Genomic DNA, 21,458 nt, shown 5'->3' with positions numbered 1-21,458 from the left:
CTGCTAAAAGAAATAATAAGCCATGCCAAGGAAACATAGAGAAATAAGTGATCACGACACAAAGCCTAAAACGAGACTGGAAATCTTGACCCTCATCAAGATATTCGTGGTAGAAATAGAAACAGTCCAAAGGAAGATAGTGTTCTGGAGGTATGAATGCAGGAGTATATAATTAAGGTGTAAAAATGTCAGTAGGTAAATTCAAATTGCAGGCCCACTTCTTCAATGACTAAAAAGCGAGAAATGAAGAATAAAGAGAAGTATTTCTTAAGGATCTTTAAATATAGTATTAGAAAATTATAAAGATGATAGTGGTAGTGATGGTTAATAACTCCTACAGCCATCACTATAACTGTTAGACCACCATCACCACCACCACCAAGTGGTGACTATTGAGTTTTCACCATGGACCAAGGTGCTATTCTCAGTGCCACACAGTCACTATGTAATTTAACATTTTAGTAACCCTATGAAGTAGCACTATTATTAGTACAGTTTTACAAAGAAAAGAAAGGAAAGCCTTTCTTTACACTGTGGTCATTTGGATGAACCAACATTATCCTCTTAACTAAATCATTGGTTGCCCATGAAATTCCCCCATTAGCTTGTGAAAAGAAGGAAAATTGGGATTGAGGTCTTTTAAACTTACAGCTGAAAGTTGATTAGTTTTGTTTACACTATGTAAATATTAACACCAGCACTTACTTCCAACATTGAAGTCCCCAGGACGACTAAAGCTTTCTTTCCAAAATACAGAAAGAAATTACAGAGCAGTATGGCATGCTCTTCCTTATTCCCAATAGCCAAACTGATGCAGCGCTAAGGCAAAAGAAAAGCAAAAGGCCGGAAGAAAATGGAAGAGAAAGATAAGCAATGCAAGCATCCAACAGACTTGGGGCCCCTCTCCTCCCTCCAGCTTCAAACACACATATTTTTGCCAGGTTGCTGGGATGACTGACCGCAAAGCTGCAAGGTCTGGTACCTTCTGCCTTTGAAAACACTGGTGAGAACACTAGCTTCGAATATAGGGGTCACTCTACTGTGGGGCAATTAATGTGGATACTGTGCAAGTGACCAAACAGTTTATCATCCAATCTAGAACGTTTCTGTTAAGGACAAATATTAAACTGCCCTGGGCAAACAGGGACATATGGACTGATATTCTAAGAAAACCTCATGTGATAGGAAATCCCATAGAGTTTTTAGGGGAAAGGATCCTTTGGTCAATGGAGCTATACACTGTCATGTACCAATAGAGTGCTCTCAAGTCACAGAGAGGAAGAGATTGGAGTTGAAGCCCAGTCAGGAAGATGATTGAAACATCTTCAACCAAAAAAGCTGGACCGTTGGGGCTGGGTGTAGTCAAATATAGGGTGCCTAGTAAAACAGTTGTTGCAAGAGAGTAAAAGCACGACAGAGGTGGCAGACTGGTGGTCTATGACCTAGTTCTACTCTAAAGGTGTGTTTTTTGTTTGGCCCTGGAATGTTTTTTAAAATTGGGAGATCTCATATAAAACTCTACATTTCCGGCTTCCCTTGAAAAAAATCAGAAGATCTAACAACATAAACGGGCCCAGATGTTCATACAGCAAGTCTGTTGTTGAATAGCAGCTGCAACATTTAGACAGGACGCGTGCCTTCCAGTTCAGTACAGTCCTCTGTAAAGGGCTGTAGTGGCCAGGGAGGTGGGGGATGTGGGACCTCAGGAAGTGACTATTTACCATTCTGTATGAAAGCACTTCAGTGTTTTAATAACTGATATGGTCACATCTGTTCACACTGACAGAACATGGTGGTGAGGGATGGAGTTTAGGGAGGATGGTAACATGGCTCCTCTGAAAGAAAAGTGTGAACAGAAGAGTGAAGGGCAGAGTATGAGTGGTCTTTATTGTCAGACCAAGGAGGTTGCCCTGACTGGATTTCATAAGAGGAGGAGAGAACAGGTGAGAACAGGTAACTAACATACGGAGTTCCAGATGCCTGCATATATGTTATCCTTTCAAAACCTCTGTATGACACAGATGAGGAAGTCGAGGTCCAAGGAAGCTAAATGATCTATCTTAGGTCCCAAAGCTCTTAAGTGGTTGAAGTGGGATTTGAACCAAGGTTTGTTTTTCTCCACAGACTGTGTGTTAGGAAGGAGAAAATAACACTTGTCCTGTGACAGTCTAATAGTCATATATCATGGGCATCCCATGGCCAAAGAGTTGATGTCAGTGGGAAGACATTAGCCAAGAGGAATCCCATACTTGTAATAACCTCTCGGTAATGGGTATTATTTGGATTGGTGGTTGGGGGTGGGGAGGGACTCGAGAGTACTAGTATTTGCCTGAATGGTTATTTTTATGGTTATTTTTTAGCTAGTTTAGAGGCTCTTTCAATGTTCTGCAGGATTATAATACCCATGAACACATTTTGATTAGATGAGAGAGTCTCAGAAGAGTCTACAGTTAATGACCTCTTTGAGTTCTACTAGATTGGAAACACTGAATCACTGGAACCACATGCTTGTGTCTCCCTTGTTCTCACTTACCAAAAGACAGCGACCTATTAAGTTAGCCCTGTGCCCCCTAAATCCATTTCAGCTCAACTCTAACTTCTAAAACATTCTAGATAAGTATCAGGACCATTGGCTCCAGATGGAAAGTGTCCCTCTCTAAGGCTCCTATCATACTAGTAATTTTCAATCAAAAATATTTGTTGAATGCTTGCTGACTTTACATAAAAATAAATAATAATCAAGTCTACTTATTCATTCAAAGAGATTAAACTTGGGATGTATATGTGCAGAGTGTGGGTGTAGAGTCAATATATAAGCAACTAAATATAAGAGCACTGAAAAAAGTGCTCTACTTAGGGTTGCCAGATTTGTGGAAAACATAGGATGACCAATTAAATCTGCACTTAGTATAAATAAATTTTTAGTATAAATATGTCTCAAATATTGCATGGGGCCTCTATTCTATTTGGCGACCAGTTTAAAGAGAATTTTAATCCAAGTGCTGAGGAAAGAGCATTGCTATGCATGCTCTTCATTGAGATGTGGGGAGATTGGGGAAAGCTTCTGAGAAGGGGTGGTCTTTGCCCTAGACTCAGTGTCTGTCCAGCTCCATAGTGACAAGCCAAGTTCTGTCTGGAGGATGTCATAATATTGTACTCCTGGAATTTCCATTGGATGAAAATATTCATGAGCTACCACTTATAACGTTGAATAGATTGTTCCTCTTGAGAATTATTTCTTTTTTTTTAATTTTTTTTTTTAACATTTATTTATTTTTGAGACAGAGAGAGACAGAGCATGAACGGGGGAGGGGCAGAGAGAGAGGGAGACACAGAATCGGAAGCAGGCTCCAGGCTCTGAGTCATCAGCCCACAGCCTGACGTGGGGCTCGAACTCACGGACTGCGAGATTGTGACCTGAGCTGAAGTCGGACGCTCAACCGACTGAGTCACCCAGGCTCCCCATCTTGAGAATTATTTCTATGGATTATGATAGAGCTGCCTATGATGTATTAAATTATCAAATGATGTCAAATTTCACAAAACAAAGTATTACCTATGTGCATACTATTTTTAAAAATCTATTTAAGAGAAAAGTAAGAAATACTATATATTTGAATTATAAAACATAATTTGTTACCTCTGATGTCATCCATATATCAAAGCCATCATTTTCATCCAGAACATCGGACACAACAGGAATCAAAGATACAAAGCGAGCAATGAGGTCCTAGAATAATATTAACTAACATTTATTAAGTGCATACTATATGCCCATCACCGGGCATAGTATTTTACATGCATGACCATCACATTTAGTGTATCCCATAAGCCATTGAAGCACATACTATTATTATTTTTGTTTTACAGAAGAGAAAAAAAAAAATCATAGCATGCTAGGATAACTTGCCCAGGGTCACACAGCTAACACAGTGCATGGAATCTCTGGGAGCAAGCCCAAGTTAGCCTGACTCCAGAGGATGCCCATTAACCACTACACTTCACTGTAATAAATTCTAGAAAATTTAAACATTATATATATTACTTACATACTTTAAATTACAACTGTTAAAAATTTTAAAAAAATATATTGAAGAATAGCAAAAGCTGATTTGCTTTTAGGTTCCAAATCTATTAGAATTACTTTTATTAATACAAGCTTGTTACAAGTTATTGGAGCAGGAAGATGTTGGTACAGCTTGCTTTCTCAAACAACAGAAGTTATACTGTGGATTGTTCCCCCTACAGGGCTAGAGACAAGGACTCGGACTAAAATAGGAAAGTAGAAAGGGATACAAATAAATAATGAGTAACACAGAAAGTTTACTGACATTTTCATTGATTTATAATAGCCATCATTTATGCACCAATGACCTCCTACATTGGTCATGTTTTTGACTTCATGATTCATAGTCCTTCATAAGCAAAGCTGCTAGGAGTTATATTTAAAAACAAAACAAAACAAAAAAGGATTGGGGCACCTGGGAGGCTCAGTTGGTTGAGTATCTGACTCTTGACTTCAGCTCAGGTCATGATCCCAGGGTCATGGGATCAAGCTCCACGTTGGGCTCCACACTAAGCACGGAGCCTGCTTAAGATTCTGTTTCTCTCTCTCTCTTTCTCTCACTCCCTGACCCTTTCCCCTGCTCCCTTTCTCTCTCACTCTCTCTAAAATAAAAAACAAACAAACAAAAGACCTGCGAAGATGGTTTTTGATATAAATCTAGAGCATTATTATCTCTTTGGACTTTGGGTGTCAGAAAACATAGGCAGAAAGAAACTCATGATGGAAAGGCAGAGCATAGCAAAAAGCAACCTAAGTTAGGATATTTTATTTCATCCTAGAGTGTAGCTAAAGGAGCTTTATAGTGGAAAAATAATACAAATATTCTGAGGTGAGCCAACTGACTCAATCAAACCTGAATAAACAAAAGGTATAAATGATTTTTTGTGGATGCCTTTTAAGCAAAGCTTATTTTTTTTGCCTCAAAGAGGAGACTTATAGCTCTGATTTCACATTTTCCTTTCTTAAAGTGGTAGGAGTTTGAGTCCATAGTGAATAAATCTTCATTTTATATGAACTTCAATTTTGAGTATGTTTCTCTTGTCAGCTGGTAAATAGATATGCATAAAGGAAAAGTCACATAGGATGGGGTAGGAGGTGTTATGATGGCAGTTTACAGAGAAAAATATAACATAGTTTCTTCATTCCCACATAACAATGAGAAGCAACCCTTTGAGAAGCCATTTGTAGGACACAACTCCTTTAGAAACATAACTTTTAAAAAAATGTTTATTGATTTATTTTGAGAGAGAGAGAGAGAGAGAGAGAGAGCGAGCATGAGCAGGGAAGGAGCAGAAAGAGAGAGAATCCCAAGCAGGCTCTGCACTGCCAGTGCAGAGCCTGAGGCGGACCTTGAACTCACAAAACTGTGAGCTCATGATCTGGGCTGAAACCAAGAGTTGGGTGCTCAACTGACTGAGCCACCCAGGCGCCCCCAGACACATAACTTAATTTTGCCTGAAGTCAAAGGAATTTTTCTGTGTCATTTTCCAAAGTTTGGTAGAAACACTACAAAGCTAGTGTGGTCACATGAACTGGTGTAGCAACAGTGACTCTCTAGTCCAAGGGGGTAGAAATGAAAGAGATCAGGAAGAAATATTTTCTCCCATCTGGGGCTCAAGAGGACATACTGTAACACAGATGGTTTCTCTCTCAGGAAACTGTTTTTGAAAACAAAACAATTTTAGTAAGAAAGTTATGCTCAAAGTTAATATAAAAAATAAACAAATTAAAATAAATATAGAGTAACAAAATGTTATAAAATTTACTATGGTGATGGTTGCACAACTTTGTGAATACACTAAAAACCACTGAACTGTATACCTTAGATGGGTGAATGATATGTAATGTGAATTATATATCAATAAAGCTACTAAAATACATATCTTACAAGTGTTGCATTAGAATCATGAAGAAATATATCCAGGAGTTGCTGAGGTGGGTTTAATGCCTTGATATATCTTGTCACTAAGATCTGTATCCCTTCACCATTAAAGACAGTAGCTGTGACTCTTCGGTTGGGAAACATCGCCTGACAACTTTTTTTAAAAATCTGTGCTCTCTTGAAAACATCTGTTTGATCTGAAAACTAGAATCAAGTTCAAAATATTTCAGTATTATTCCATATTGTTCCCACAGGAAAATACCAAGAACCAATGTTCATTTTTATCCACTTTGAAATTATTACTAGCTTTTAAAACAAGTTTATACTTCTTTAATAGTACCTATAAAAACAATTCAGTGCAAAACCTACCTTGTCTAGTTCTGGATTACAGGTGACATATGATATTTGAGGTTCAATGGTAGCAAAAATATTTAAGAAGGTAGATTCTTTAAAATTCTGCCCATTATAATCTTCTTTAGGAGACGCATGAGTCTCACTCCAAGTATACCCAAGCAAAACTGGCGGAGTATTTACTTGAAATGTTCCGCTAATCTGAAAGAATATATCAATATAATAGATTCTTCATGACAAAAAATACACATCAGTCAAATACAGTACAGCTTGTCCCAGTCTTCTCCCGAGGAGGAAACAGACTTGCATGGGTACGCACATGCGGGTTCTACCAGTATGTACCTGCACAAGGATGATCAGGTTCTCCATGGTGATCTATTCACACACACCCTCCACACCCTGGGTCCCTGTCTAACATGCACTATGTGGACAGGGCAGATGTAGAAAAGGGATGAAGCAAGGATGCAAGTTGCCCTAACAGAGTGATAGAAGTTCTTAGAAGATCTAATTCAGGCTCAGAGAAGATGCTAAAAGACTATGTTACACTGGGTACATTTTATATTGGGTCTAGAAAGAGAAGACAAAATGCAGCAGCAGGAAAGACAACCCACAGGTCCACAGGAGGAGGACTCTTGTGTGTGTGTGTGTGTGTGTGCGCGCATGTGCAGAGGTAGGTGCTGATTTACAATAATAATAACTAATAGTAATAGCTAATAGTTACTGAACACTTACTATGTGCAAGGCACTATGCTAAGTGCTTGATGTAGATCATAGCATTCAATGAAGTAAATACTCCTCTAATCTCCCACTTTGCAGATAAGGAGACTGAGGCTTACAGAATTTGAGTAATTCGTGCAAACTCACACAGCTAATGAGGTCTGCCCACTTTTGAAGCCCACATTCTTAACTACCTCTCTATCCTGGAGTCCAGCCTGAGACTGAGAGATACTCGGAGATTTACAGATGTAGGAAGCCCTGTACCCCAACAAGTTAAATCTCTATTGCTCTTTCTTTGCAGTCCGGATACTTGCAACATGCTCCCTCATGACATCCCTTGTGATAACATATTATGCAGGCATTTCTACTCTCTTCCCTAATGTCTATTCTCTTCTCCTTTCTCACCAACAGTTTCAGGTGGCAATATGACAGGCACATAGTGGCCAAGTCACATAAATGTAAGAAGGCTGCCAGGGTTTTCTGAGAAAGCGCACTGCCCCTTCTTGCTTCACCCTGCTCTCATCTGCAACATGAATACGAGGCTGGAGGAGCACTGAATAATTTGCAATTATGAGGATGACAGCCACATGATATGTAACGTGATATTCTTGAGCTGCTGCACTGTCATCTAGATTTCTTTTTAGGTGAGATAAATAGACCCCTTATATCACTCATTGTTAGGTTTTCTGTGGCAAATGGCTGAATGCAATTCTAATAATACACACATAGTTCCTTCTGAGTCAAATGCCCTCTTTTGTTTGACAACCATCTTTAAGGACTTGATTCAAAAGTTATCTCTTTGGTAAATACTTTCTGACCTTTCCTTCTCCTTCTCATACCCCTCTTGTTCACCCCTGGCCCCTGTGAATACCCCCACTTCTCCAAACCAGTAAGAGTAAGGTACTCCCTACTGTATGTTCTCACAGTATCTGTCTTGTGCCCCTATCAAAGCACTATAGCATTAGTTTTCTTATATAGACGGCGAGCTCTTTGAGGTACAAAATTCATTTCTGAAACTTCTATGGATGGCATAGCTCTATAACTAACTAACAAAGCCCCAAAGAGAGTCTAGGCTGGGTTTTTTCTATTTTTCTGGTCATGTAGGCATTATTTGTGCTACACAACTCAACAGGAGAGCCCTGTGGGGATATCACAGAGACAGGTGCTAATCATCAGTCTCACCATTATCAATAAGCAATGCTGAGGAGCTGAAACTCCTAGAACCCATAGTCACAAAGCAACACCATGAATCATTTATCATTAATCAAAGAACATTTGTGAATCTGATCCTAAAAAACTATTATATGCAAGTGTTAATGTTGTTTCAAGACCTAAGGCTAGCTGTGTTATTTTTTTGTTTGTTTATTTATTTATTTTGAGAGAGAAAGTACATGTGTGCATATGAGCAGGGGAGGGGCAGAGAGAGAGGGAGGGAATCCCAAGCAGGCTCCATGCTGTCAGCCCAGAGCCCGACGTGGGACTTGATCCCATGATCCATGAATCATGACCTGAGTGGAAATCAAGAGTCAGACGCTTAACTGACTGAGCCACCCAGGCACCCCTAGATGTATTATTCTTTATCATCAAACACTCTAAACATATAAGAAATAAATTTGTGGGTGTCTCCTTTTCTAGAGACAGCTAGAATATTTAAATACTCCAACACCCCAGGGGCACTCAAAAACAGGGTTGCTTTGACCTACCAACCTGGTAATCACAGAATCTAATTCAAAGATAACAGTAAGTTTCTACTAGCCAAGGTAAAAACTTAGAATAGTTAGCAAATACTCATTTTCTATTACCTCAGATTGTTGCAGAAGAGCAGAGAAAGGGAAGACAATGGACCCGAGCCAATTCTTTCTTATATGTGAATAACTACTGCAGCTCTTGCAATAGGGATCCTGTTAATAGAGATAATTTTTGTTACTTACTTTAATCACATGGTGAATAATTTCACAAACTTTCACATAAGTATAAAAAATCATTTTTTCTTCTTAAAAAGAAACCAGAGTAAACAGAAAGAATATTTTTCTTTCTTTTTAATTTCTTTAAAAGACACTTGACTATTTAAAGCAAAATAATGACCCACTGTGGAGTTTATGGCCTCTATGTACAGCTATTTACATTATTGTAGTAGATTTGCTCAGTGCAGCAAACTTTGAAAATACACTAAAGAATATAGAGAAAAGAATAAAAATTACTTTAACTCAACCCCCAAGACATCACCACCACTAACAACATTTTAAGATGGTAAATTGTAGTGAAAATATGTTGAAATGATGAGGACACATTCAGAGGAGAATAGCATCATAGATTGTAGATCAGGGAGAAAAGCGGACTTAGAGTAGAAGTTTGATGGTTGATAGAACATGATCAAAAACAAGCAGGTTTTGCTGACATGACTAAGTTAATTTAAGTGCATGGTACCCATTAGGAAAAGGTAACCCCCAAGGCTACCTCAACTTAAGCCCTTAAGACCATGCAATTCAGTTTTCTCTGATTTACTTAGTAGTCTTCTGAGCCCAGTTCAATTTTTTTCTTCCTCCCTCCCTCCCTCTCTCTCTTCCTTCTTTCCTTCCTTCCTCCCTTTCCTTTTTTCTTTCTTTTGTTTAAGTTTATTAGCCCCATTCAGTTTCTAAGAAAGGTTTCTATATTGAGAAGTGATTGCACTGATAGACCAACTCTGACTGCTTGGAATGTTATATTTCTTATGCTAATTGAGAGATTGTTTATTTTTCCCAAGGTCCTGATCAGCTTTATCATGGGAATTTTAGATTTGCAAGACTGGTAAGATTGTTTGATTTCCCTTTTTTTCTATCCTCACTTTGGCCTTGGATAGAGCCTACCGTACACTTCTAGGAACTTATCATTAAAGAAGTAAACAGGCCATCCTGTTAAAGTAAAAAAGAGACCATCCATCTGTGTGCAAAGAGAAATTAATCATTTTGGTCTGTTTAGAATATTATGATTGATTCTAGGCATGCTTAAGCCCCATCATGGTGCAAATTGGGAAAAGGAAATTGTGATAGTTTTTACATGCGAACTTGACTGAACTAAGGATGCCCACATATATAAAACACTTTCTCTGGGTGTGTCTGTGAGGGTGTTACTGAAGAGATTTGCACTTGAATCAATAGACTGAGTAAAAATCAGCCCTCACCAATGTGGGAAGAAATCATCCAAACCTCTGAGGACCTGAATAGAACAAAAAGGTGGAGGAAGGTCAAATTCTCTCTTTTCTTTTTGAATTAGGACATCCATCTTCTCCTGCTCTCAGACATTGGAACTCCCGGTTCTCCAGGGCTTCAGACTCTGGAACTTACACCAGCAGTCTCTCAGTCCTCAGGCCTTTGCACTCAAACTGAATTATAGCACTTGCTTTTCTGGCTCCCCAGCTTGCAGATGGCATATTGTGGCATATCTCAGCTTCCATAATCCCATGAGCCAAAAATAAATCTCCTATATCTATATCTATCTCATATATATGATATATCTATATCTATATATCATGTATATCTATATCTATCTATCTATGTATCTATGTATCTATCCTATTGATTCTGTTTCTCTGGAGAATACTGACAAATACAAAGAAAATTAAAGGGGGAGAGGGGACATATACCATGTATGTGGGATTGGAAAGATCAGTATTATAAAGGTGTCAATTCTAATTAAATTGATCGATGTATTCAATCCATCCTAATAAAAATACTAGCAGGTTTTGTCTTGTTTTTGGAAAGCAATAAACTGATTCTAATATTTATATGGAAATACATAGGGCTAAGAATAGCCAAAGCAATCTTGAGGAAGAAAAACAAAGCTGAAAAACTCAGAGTTCTGGATATCAAAATTTATGACAAAGCTTTAGTAATTAAGACAGTGTGGTATCAATGCAAGGATACATATTAGACTAATAGAACAGAACAGAGTCCAGAAATAAACCCACATTTATACAGTCACCAGATTCATAACAAAGGGTGACTTTGTAATGCAGTGGGGGAAGGGATGATCTTTTCCATAAATGGTGCTGGGTCAACTGAATATACTTATGGGGAAAAAAATAACCCTGAACCTCTACCTCACAGACACATAAAAATCAATTCTGGTTGGATTTTAAATCTAAATGTGAAAGGTAAAACGATTAAACTTTTAGAAGCAAAAACTGGATAATATCTTCATGATCTAAAGTGGGCAATATTTCTTAAAGAGGACCAAAAAAGTACCACCACTGCATTGCAGTAATTAAATCAAGATTTTCACAAAAGAGGATATCAAAATGGCCAGTAAACATAGAAAAAAGTGCTCAACTTCATGAGTTATCATGAAAATGAGACTTAAAACCGTAAGGTGATATGGCTGCTTTCATCAGTGTGTTTGAAATGAACAAATCAGACAATGCTAGGTAATGACAAGGATACGATCAACCAGAACTCTCATAAACTGGTGGTGGGAAGTGTGAATTGACACAACCATTCTGAAAATGGCTTGGCATTAAACAACTAGAGCTGGGCATATGCACAGTCCGCGAGATAGCAATTTTACTCTTAACTATATATCCAACAGAAATGCAGATGTCCCCAAGACATATACAATTATATTTATATCAGTGTTAAATATAAGAGCCAACAACTAGAGAGAAACAAATTATCAATAGTAGAATGCATAAAAAAGTTAAGGTACATTCCTACAACAATATACCATACACCAATGAGAATCAATGAGCATCATTACAGATGACTTCCACAAACACAGTGTAGACAGAAATAAATCACTCACAGATGGATGCATAATGTATGATTTCAGTCATACAAGATTCAAAAATAAGCGATACCTAATCTATACTGTTAGAAGCTAAGAGGGGCGCCTGGGTGGCGCAGTCGGTTAAGCGTCCGACTTCAACCAGGTCACGATCTCACGGTCTGTGAGTTCGAGCCCTGCGTCGGGCTCTGGGCTGATGGCTCAGAGCCTGGAGCCTGTTTCCGATTCTGTGTCTCCCTCTCTCTCTGCCCCTCGCCCGTTCATGTTCTGTCTCTCTCTGTCCCAAAAATAAATAAACGTTGAAAAAAAAAATTAAAAAAAAAAAAAAAAGAAGCTAAGATAGTTACTCGTGGGGAGGAAGGAATTTGGATAGAGCACAAAAGAGGCTTCTAGGGTGATACTAGCAGTATTTGGTTTCATGATCTGAAGCACTGACATTTTTTACTTTCGTAGCCTTTTGTCTCCACTCTTTATTTCCCCTTGGATAGAAAGCAAAATGTTTGCCAGAATAAGCTTGTCAATACAAATTTAATTAAGAAATCCTAGGTTGAGTCTCTTGCCTCCGAATAATTCACACTTACCTGAAGTGGCTTGTAAACTCTAGGAAAAGCATGTAATTAAAATTAAACCTCAAAAATAAAAAGTTCTAAAGAGTTATGTTTTTCAAAAATCATAGTTCTGATTATTAAAAATTACAAAAGCACTTTGACTACAATACAATAAAACTAGAATTTGAAATCAAAAGTTACATTAGTCATTTGAAAATATATAAAAACATATTATTAAATAACTAGTAGGTCAAGAGAAAATAATACTACATAGAAAATAACAAAAAATAAAAATAACCTAATATGAAAGACGTGGTCTAAGATACTCTAGAGATAAATTCATGGTCTTAAAATATTTCCATTCCTATGAGAGAGAGATTGGTTCCAAATTCGTCTTAGAAAGAGCCCAGCTCTTTCATCCCCAGTGCTAAAAATAGGCCACATTTCTATGAGACTTGCGAGTCCTCAGCTTCCTGCTAACAAGTTAACTAATGAAGGGGGAACCCACAGGAAGTAAGAAATAGTTGATAGCAGGAAGAAAAAATACACAAGGACAAGAGGAAAACTGAAGCATGGGAAGAAACTGTTTTCTAAAGAACAGTGGTTGATGATACACCAACACCTTCTTTCAGCGGGGTAGTCATCCTGGGGCTCAGCCTAGGTGGGGTCTTTTATGAGAAAAAGGAATGTTTTGGCCTGTAGTTACCTTGTAACCCAGTGCATGAGAGGAAGGCAAGAACATAGGCCAGGCCCTTTCCTTTCCTAAATAGCAGGCTCATGTTGTCACATATGTCCTGATACTTAAAGCATATGGATTTCATTCAATAACAACACAAAGCACTTACAAGAATTTAACTATGAATCAAATATTATTCAATTCCAGTCAAACCAGATAATTCACTTCTGAGAGAGAAAGTCTGTTAGGAATTTTTTGGGTTTCCCAAGTTCTACCCATTATCAGTTTATTTTTTTATTTTTATTTTTATTTTTTTGAGGGAGAGAGAGAGAATGAGCATGTGAGCACATGTGTGGGGGAGGGGCAGAAGGAGAGGGAAAGAGAGAATCTTAAGCATGCTTCACACCCAACATGGAACCCTCCTCGGGGCTTGATCTCCCAACCATGAGATCAAGACCTGGGCTGAAATCAAGAGTCAGACACTTAACTGACTGAGCCACCCAAGCTCTCCTTTTTTTTTCTTTCATTATCAGTTTAATCAGAAAACTACTCAGTTTAACTCCTTGGAGAACAGCCATCACCAAATTACTGTTCAATATTTTACCTTTTATGAAGCATTTATGAAGAATTGATAGAAACTATTTTAATAAGAATGTGTGTCCCATCTCCTGGAAAACTGAATTGGAACACATTGACATTATGTTTCTTAGTTCTTATAGAAGACTCATTCCTAAACCATACTTGAAGGTCTAGTTCAACTTCTCTCCCTCTGAGCCCCAGTCCCTAGATAGAATTAATTGCTCCTTCAACAGCACGGCCATAGAATTTGATGAGCATTTATAATAAAGCGTTTAATCAGAGTCCCAAGAGAGGAGGTATAATGGATATGCATCTTTATACTTCTGGTGCCAAGTTTAGTAGGAAGGAAGCTAATATTTATTTGAGAGATTACACTAAGCGTTGTTAGGAGCTTTTGCGTGTCTATGATGAAGACATTCAGTAATTTAAAAAATCTGATTGACTAGAACTGGGTTTTAGTCCTGTGAATAATTTTGGTGTCTTTGCCGAAGTGGTATGTTTTCTTTGATCAGGCAGTGAGAAATACAGAATGCATTTTCATTCGTTTCAATTTTCTTGGCTCCCCGAAAGCTCACATTTATTTATTTATTTTATTTTATTTTTTTAATTAAAAAAAAAATTTTTTTTTCAACGTTTATTTATTTTTGGGACAGAGAGAGACAGAGCATGAACGGGGGAGGGGCAGAGAGAGAGGGAGACACAGAATGGGAAACAGGCTCCAGGCTCTGAGCCATCAGCCCAGAGCCCGACGCGGGGCTCGAACTCACAGACCGTGAGATCGTGACCTGGCTGAAGTCGGATGCCCAACCGACTGCGCCACCCAGGCGCCCCAAAGCTCACATTTAAATGTAATGTTAAATTGCAGAAACCTACTTCTCCCGAAATCTTGGTATATTTACCCCCTCCACCTCCTCTATGTGATATGCCCCGATTCGAGAGACCCCCCGAAAACAAACCACCAGAGTCCAGAGTCAAAGCCAAGCGGCAAGGGTCCTTTATTGCAGGTTCGAACCCGGTCCTCCGCGCACTCGTTGCCTGTGACGCTAAGAGGCCCCGAGCAAGGATCTTACAGCTTCTTTTATAGACAGGCACAAACAAGTTAGGGATTTTTTGAGGTTACAGAGCTGTTATTGGTTGACATTTAAATTTGAACGCTCAGCAGAACTTGTTTGGTTCCTGCCTTTATTTCAAACCACTCAGCAGAACTTGATTGGTTCCCGCCTTTAGGTCAGACTACAACCGGGCACGCCCTGGCTGGTTTCGGGAACGGCGGGGGGAGGGGAAAGATCTTTTCTTTGCAGTTGTGAGTACACCTGGTAATTTTTCTCTTAGCCTCTCATATGTGGTTTATGATCTCTGATATTTTTTAACTGACTTGTCACATGTCTGATTTTATTTCAAGTTGCCCCAAGTTCTTTTTTTTTTTTTTTTCAACGTTTATTTATTTTTGGGACAGAGAGAGACAGAGCATGAACGGGCGAGGGGCAGAGAGAGAGGGAGACACAGAATCGGAAACAGGCTCCAGGCTCTGAGCCATCAGCCCAGAGCCCGACGCGGGGCTCGAACTCACAGACCGCGAGATCGTGACCTGGCTGAAGTCGGACGCTTAACCGACTGCGCCACCCAGGCGCCCCCCCAAGTTCTTTTTAGAAAATGTTGGAAAAAGACATTGCATCTAAAAGCAAATTTACAAAGATGTTACTAGGGTTTATTCAGTCTGACCTTAAAATTAGTTCACCATTGATTGTTATAATTATTCTAAATTACCTGTTTTTCAATAATCATTTCATCAAAAATGTTGATATATATATTATCTTTTATTTTAGATAAGCTTGAGAAGCTATAATCATGTCCTGGTGAGCTGTAAATAAAAAAAAAACATATAAATTGCTTAACTTGTTTTATAAGAGCATTATTAATAAAGAACCATGTAATTACCTGTGTTCTTTTCTTTTACAAAGTGTAGGCTAAGAAAAAGCTATGTGTTTTGCAGATGACTGTTATCTTCCTTTAAGCCAGTATGTGCTTTGTAATTTATCCTGTACCTCTCTTGAGGTAATTTGCATTAAAAGTGTTTCAATGTCAAGCAGGAAGACTTTTACTACAGCAATCCATTGCAAACAAATTATCCAAAGTATGGTGCATTAAGATTGTCCAAATATCTTAAATTCTGCTGTCTTCTGCTAGTTCCCACATACAGTTAAACTGCTCTTTTGCTGTCAGCTAAAAAATACGACTGCTTAACCATAAAGCTTTTTTTCTTTCCTGCATTTATTTTCTCCAACTAGAAACTGGGACAGAGGAATGCATTTGCAAGCTGTCTGTTGATGGTTTACTTGACTAGATACATTTCTGGAGGTAGCGAAAGGAGAGTGTGGTATACCACAAGCAATGAACTTTCTTCACTCTTAGCTCCAGCTTGTGCATGGAATCTTGACCATGATCAAACTTCTAACAGCTCAGAGAAGTTAAATAACTTGCTTGAGAAAATACCACTAGCAAATGACAGAGCTCCTACCTGAACTCATTTCACTATACCAACTGCCACCGATAATATTATTGAAGCTTGTTGCTAAGGAAGCAACTATTTCAAAGGATCTCTGACAGTTTCTGTACCTTTCTGAGACCTACAGTCAGTGACAACTGCAAAATGTAAGTTGAGATTACAGAACAGTTTGAAGTTTCCTTATATTTTTAAGTGATAAGCTGACTTCCCTACCCTACTCCTCCAGAGTTCCTTTTCATGTTGCAAAGGCTCATGACAGGACAGAGGAGGCCATGAATACTTACAGCACTACGCTAGTAGGAGAAATGATAACTGTCATCCTCAAACATTTTTGAGTGTGTCAACTTAGCATGTTCCTTCAATCACTCAAGTCCTGCATTGTCCTGCATTTTGTATTCTACTCAAAACTTACTCAAATTTCACAATTTCTCCTTCACAGTAGAGCTCACAAGGCTAATAACTATCTACTATGTATTTATTATTACTATCTATCCCATTTGCATGTGGTCTTTATTCACTAAAATGTCCTGTGGAGAAGGGAACAGAGCTCTGGTATGTCATGGAACGAAAAGTGGGTAACTGAATGGTTGTGCCTTAGCTGAATCCTCTGATCTACTTGGTTGTTCTCTAAATGTGTTCCTGGCTTATCTCGCTGCTGTAACTGCAAATACTCTACAGCCTTCTTCTCTTCAGTTCACTTGTAAGATTATTTATCTTACAATTTTGTGTTCTCCTAAATCTTTTTATTTAATACAGTGACACCATCAAAGAACCATGCCAATAGTCAGGAACCACATGATCTGTAGAACTTGAGGGACATGAACAAGATTGGCAGGAGAAGGGGGAAAGGGCACCAGGACAAGAGAAAGGAGTTTGATAATGGATGTAGTTGCCAGTTCTCTATATTACTTTCACCCCAGTGAGAGCTAAAGATACATAGGAAGTGACAACTGAAAATTGCTTATTGAGTTTAGAGAACAATTTTAAGTTCTATGTTTCAAATTTGTCTTGATCAATGTACCTTATTTCCAATAACAAAAGCCTATTTACATAGATTTAGCATCAAACATAAATCTTGAGAAAGACGAACAAACCTGAAGGCATCCAACATCCTGATTTCAAAATACGTTACAAACTACAGTAATCAAAATATTATGGTACTGGCATTGAGACAGACATACAGACCAATGGTACAGAATGGAGAGCCCAGATATAAATCCCCGCATCTATATTGGGTCAACCGATCTTTGACAAGGCTGTCAAGAATACACAACGTGGAAAGAATAGTCTCTTCAACAAATGGTATCAATAAAACTATCAACATGCAAAAATAGTCCAATTGGACCCTTGTTTTACACCACACACAAAAATCAATTCAAAATGGATTAAAGACTTAAAATTAAAGACTTAAAACTGTAAAGCTCCTAGAAGAAAACACAAGAGAAAAGCTTCATGGCATATGTTGTGGCAATGATTTCATTTCATAGATATGACGCCAAAGCACGGGCAATAAAAACAAAAATAATCAAGTGGAAATATATCAAAATGTAAATCTTCATCACAGCAAAGGAAACAATCATCGAAGTGAAAAGGCAATGTATGGCATGAGAGAAAATATTTATAAACCTTATGTATTATAAAGGGTTAATCTCCAAAACATATGAGGGACTCATACAACTCAATAATAAATTAATAATCCAATTTTAAAATATGCTGAAAATTGAGTAGACATTTTCCAAAGAAGATCTACAATGACCAACAAGTATATGAAAAAGTGCTCAGGGTGCCTGGCTGGCTCGGTCACTAGAGCATGCACTCTTTGCCTCGGGGTTATAAATTCAAGCCCCAAGCTGGGTGTAGAGATTACTTAAAAAATAAAATAAAATAAAATCTTAAAAAAAAAAAGGTCAATAATTGTTAACCAATAATAAAATGCTCACTAATAATCAGGGAAATGCAAATCAAAACAGCAATGAGATACCACCTCACACCTGGACAAATTTTTTGGCTTTGTTTTTAACAAAAAAGGAAAGATGACAAGTGTTAGTAAAGATGTGGAAAGCTGGAATCCTTGCACGCTGCCAGTAGGAACGCAAAACAATGCAGCTGCTATGGAAAACAGTACGGAGGTTCTTCAAAAAAATTAAAAACAGATTTGCCATCTGATCTAGCAATCCCATTTCTGGGCATCTATCCAAAAGATGTGAATCAGGATCTCAAAGAGATGTTAGCACTCTTATGTTTATTGTAGCGCAGACAATAGTCAAGATACGAAAATATCCTAAATGTCTGTTGACAGATGAATGGATAAAGCTAATGTGCTACACACACAATGAAATAAATACTATTCACCCTTATAAAATAAGGAAATTCTGCAATATGCAACAAATTGGATGAGGACCTTATGCTAACTAAAATAAACCAATAAACCAGTCACCAAAAGACAAGTACTGAATAATTCCACTTATATGAGACATCTAAAACAGTCAACTTCAAAAAATCAAAGAGTGGAATGTTAGTTGCCAGGGCCTGGGAGAGGCAAATGGGGAGTTACTAATCAATAGGCATTAAGTTTCAGTTAAGCAAGACGAGTAAGTTCTAAAGATCTGCTGTGCAACATTGTACCTACAGCCAACAGTAATATACTACACACTTTAAAGGTTAACGGGGTAGGATTCATGTGAAGTGTTATTTCTACATTAAAAAAATTAGTAGAGGGGCGCCTGGGTGGCTCAGTCGGTTAAGCGTCCGACTTCAGCCAGGTCACGATCTCGCGGTCCGGGAGTTCGAGCCCCGCGTCAGGCTCTGGGCTGATGGCTCAGAGCCTGGAGCCTGTTTCCGATTCTGTGTCTCCCTCTCTCTCTGCCCCTCCCCCGTTCATGCTCTGTCTCTCTCTGTCCCAAAAATAAATAAACGTTGAAAAAAAAAAATTTTAATAAAAAAAAAATAAAAAAATTAGTAGACCTTGAGTAAAGCAAATTACCTTTTGTAGTGCTGACTCATGTGATTGTGGGGTATGCAAGTCCAAAAATCTGCAGGGTAGACCAGCAGGCTGGAGGCCCAGGGAAGAGTTGCAGTTTGAGTCTCCCTAGGGGGAGGTAAGTCTTTTTCCTGTTTAGCCTTCAACTGATTGGATAAGGCCTACCCATAGGTTAATGCAATGACATTCTGGGAAAGGGAAAAAGCTATGGAGGCAGTAAAAATGTCAGTGGTTGCTAGAGGTCCCAGGGTAAGGATGAAGGGATGAATAGATGAAACAGAGAATATTTTTAGGGCAGTAACACAATGCTGTATGATATTATAGTGGTGGGTTCATGTCCTTATACATTTGCCAAAACCCATAAAATGCACAACATGAGAGTGAACTCTCAAGTAATGGTTGATAATGATGTGTCAACATTGGTTCATGGATTGTAACAAACATACCACACTGATGCTGAGGGAAGCTGTATGTGTGTGTATTGTGGGAAGGGTGTATATGAGAACTGTCTGCACTTTCTACTCAAGTTTACTGTGAGCCTAAAACTGCTCTAAAAAGTAGTCTATTGATTTTTTTTTAAATGGGGAAAAACTCAATCTCATTAGAAAACAGGGAATGTAATTTAAACCACAATGATAATATCATTTTAGATCTATCATATTGGAAAACATAATTTTAAAAGTACAAAATATTATTGAAGATACAACACACAATAGAACTTTTGTATATTGCTATTGGGAGTGTATATTGGTACAGTCACTACAAAACAGTTTGGTATTATCTAGTAAAGCTGAAGCTGAATTCAACTATAACCTAGCAATTCTACTCCTGGACATATATCCTAGAGCAGAGGTTCTCAAAATATCTCCTCACTAAGTAGCATCAGTAACACCTGGGAACTTGTTGGAAATGGAATCATCAAGACCTACCCCAGACCTACTGAATTAGAAGCTATGAAGGTGGGGCCCAGCAATGGTTTAAGAAGCCATACAGGTGATTCTAAGGCACAAAAACGTTTGAGCACTACTGTCTTCAAAAGAAACTCTTGCACATGTGCTCCAGAAGACAAGTACAAGAATGTTCAGAGCAACATTACTTGCAACAGAAAAAGCCTAAAACAAGAAAAATGTGTATCACCAGGAAAAAGTAGAAAAAATTATGGCATTTTAGTCCAGTAGGATACTATCTAGAAATGAAAATAAAAGAAGGAAGGAAAGAAAAGAGGAAGAAGGGAGAAGAGGTAGCAAAGAAAGAAAGAAAATAGAAGGGAGGAAGGAGGAGAGAGGAAAGCTATGAGTATGAACACAGATGAATCTCTCAAAATAACTGAGAGCAAATAAACAAGATTGCAAAAGACGATTCAATTTATATAAACATCCACAAGTAAATAATACATAGTTAGGAATAAATATTAATGATATAAAATCATAAAGAGAGGGAATGTTAACACAGATTAGTGGTTGTTACCTCCAGGGGGAAGGAGAGGGAATACGATGAGGTCCTGGCCTTCAAAGGTAATGGTCATATTCTATTTAAGCTGGATGGCCAATACATGGGTATTCATACTATCATTTTTCCTCAGAACTTACATTTGCATATATATTCATGCCTATCTAAGAAATATTTCATAATTTAAAAGCTTAAAAAATAAATCATATCTGTCATTATTTTCGATAAATGGCGTAAGAAAACAATTTTGTTATTGCTCGTTTTTAGAAGCTGAAGAGAAATAGATTCCAACCTACATAAAATCTACTTTAATTTCTTCGTTCCAGCATGGATGAGATCCACTTGCAGTACTGGTTCGGTATACAGTGTGTTGAAAGGAAACTTCCACAAAAGGGTATACAGTACCCTGAAACACATAATAAACACTGACTAGATTTTTGAAATATTTTATAAAGCTGGTAAGAGGGAGAAGGCTAGGACATTACTTGGTTACTGACTGACAACTGGATGGCTTACTTTTTCCAGGTTTTCAAACAGCCAGTAGTGGTTCATTCATTTAATACATATTTATTGGTCCTATTCAATATCAGGTACTTTTCTAGGATCAAAAGATAAATGGAACTTACCTTCAAGGATTGTATAGCCTGTCAGGGGAAGTTAAACAGGTAAACAAATAAAATTGCAATGAAATGTGAAAAATGAAAGAAATATATTCAAGGTAGAATAGTTAGGAAGGCCAATGATTAATTTTCTGGGGTAAGGAAAAGGAGAGCTTCACAGAGAAAACATGTTTGAGCTCTGAAATGTTAAGTAGGAAGTTTCATGTGGCCAATAACATGGAGCTGTGTGGAGGCCATTCCAGGTAAAGGAAAGGGCAAGAGACCTTCTAGAAGTAGAAGTATGATATGATATGATATGATATGATATGATATGATATGATATGATA

General features: G+C 38.0%; 1 protein-coding gene across 7 annotated transcripts in view; it reads right to left on the bottom strand.

The window, feature by feature from the left end:
- The window catches only part of CC2D2B (coiled-coil and C2 domain containing 2B), a 94,338-nt gene that overhangs the window by 11,370 nt on the left and 61,510 nt on the right, over nt 1-21,458 (bottom strand). For 6 of the 7 annotated variants that reach the window (XM_040485989.1, XM_040485992.1, XM_040485991.1 and 3 more), the window contains 7 exons: nt 20,809-20,918; nt 15,345-15,438; nt 8,819-8,917; nt 6,318-6,500; nt 5,955-6,152; nt 3,641-3,730; nt 706-819 (listed from right to left, as the gene is read on the bottom strand). In XM_040485989.1, the coding sequence (XP_040341923.1) occupies nt 706-819; nt 3,641-3,730; nt 5,955-6,152; nt 6,318-6,500; nt 8,819-8,917; nt 15,345-15,438; nt 20,809-20,918 (888 nt within the window). The remainder of the gene's footprint in view (nt 1-705; nt 820-3,640; nt 3,731-5,954; nt 6,153-6,317; nt 6,501-8,818; nt 8,918-15,344; nt 15,439-20,808; nt 20,919-21,458) is intronic. The other variant, XM_040485996.1, reaches the window with a different exon arrangement.

This window comes from Herpailurus yagouaroundi, unplaced genomic scaffold (assembly GCF_014898765.1).
Source record: "Herpailurus yagouaroundi ecotype Mexico unplaced genomic scaffold, PumYag 163, whole genome shotgun sequence".
NCBI lineage: Eukaryota > Metazoa > Chordata > Mammalia > Carnivora > Felidae > Herpailurus > Herpailurus yagouaroundi.
Note: the sequence above shows the minus strand (reverse complement) of the source record. Positions and strands in the feature narration are given on the sequence as shown.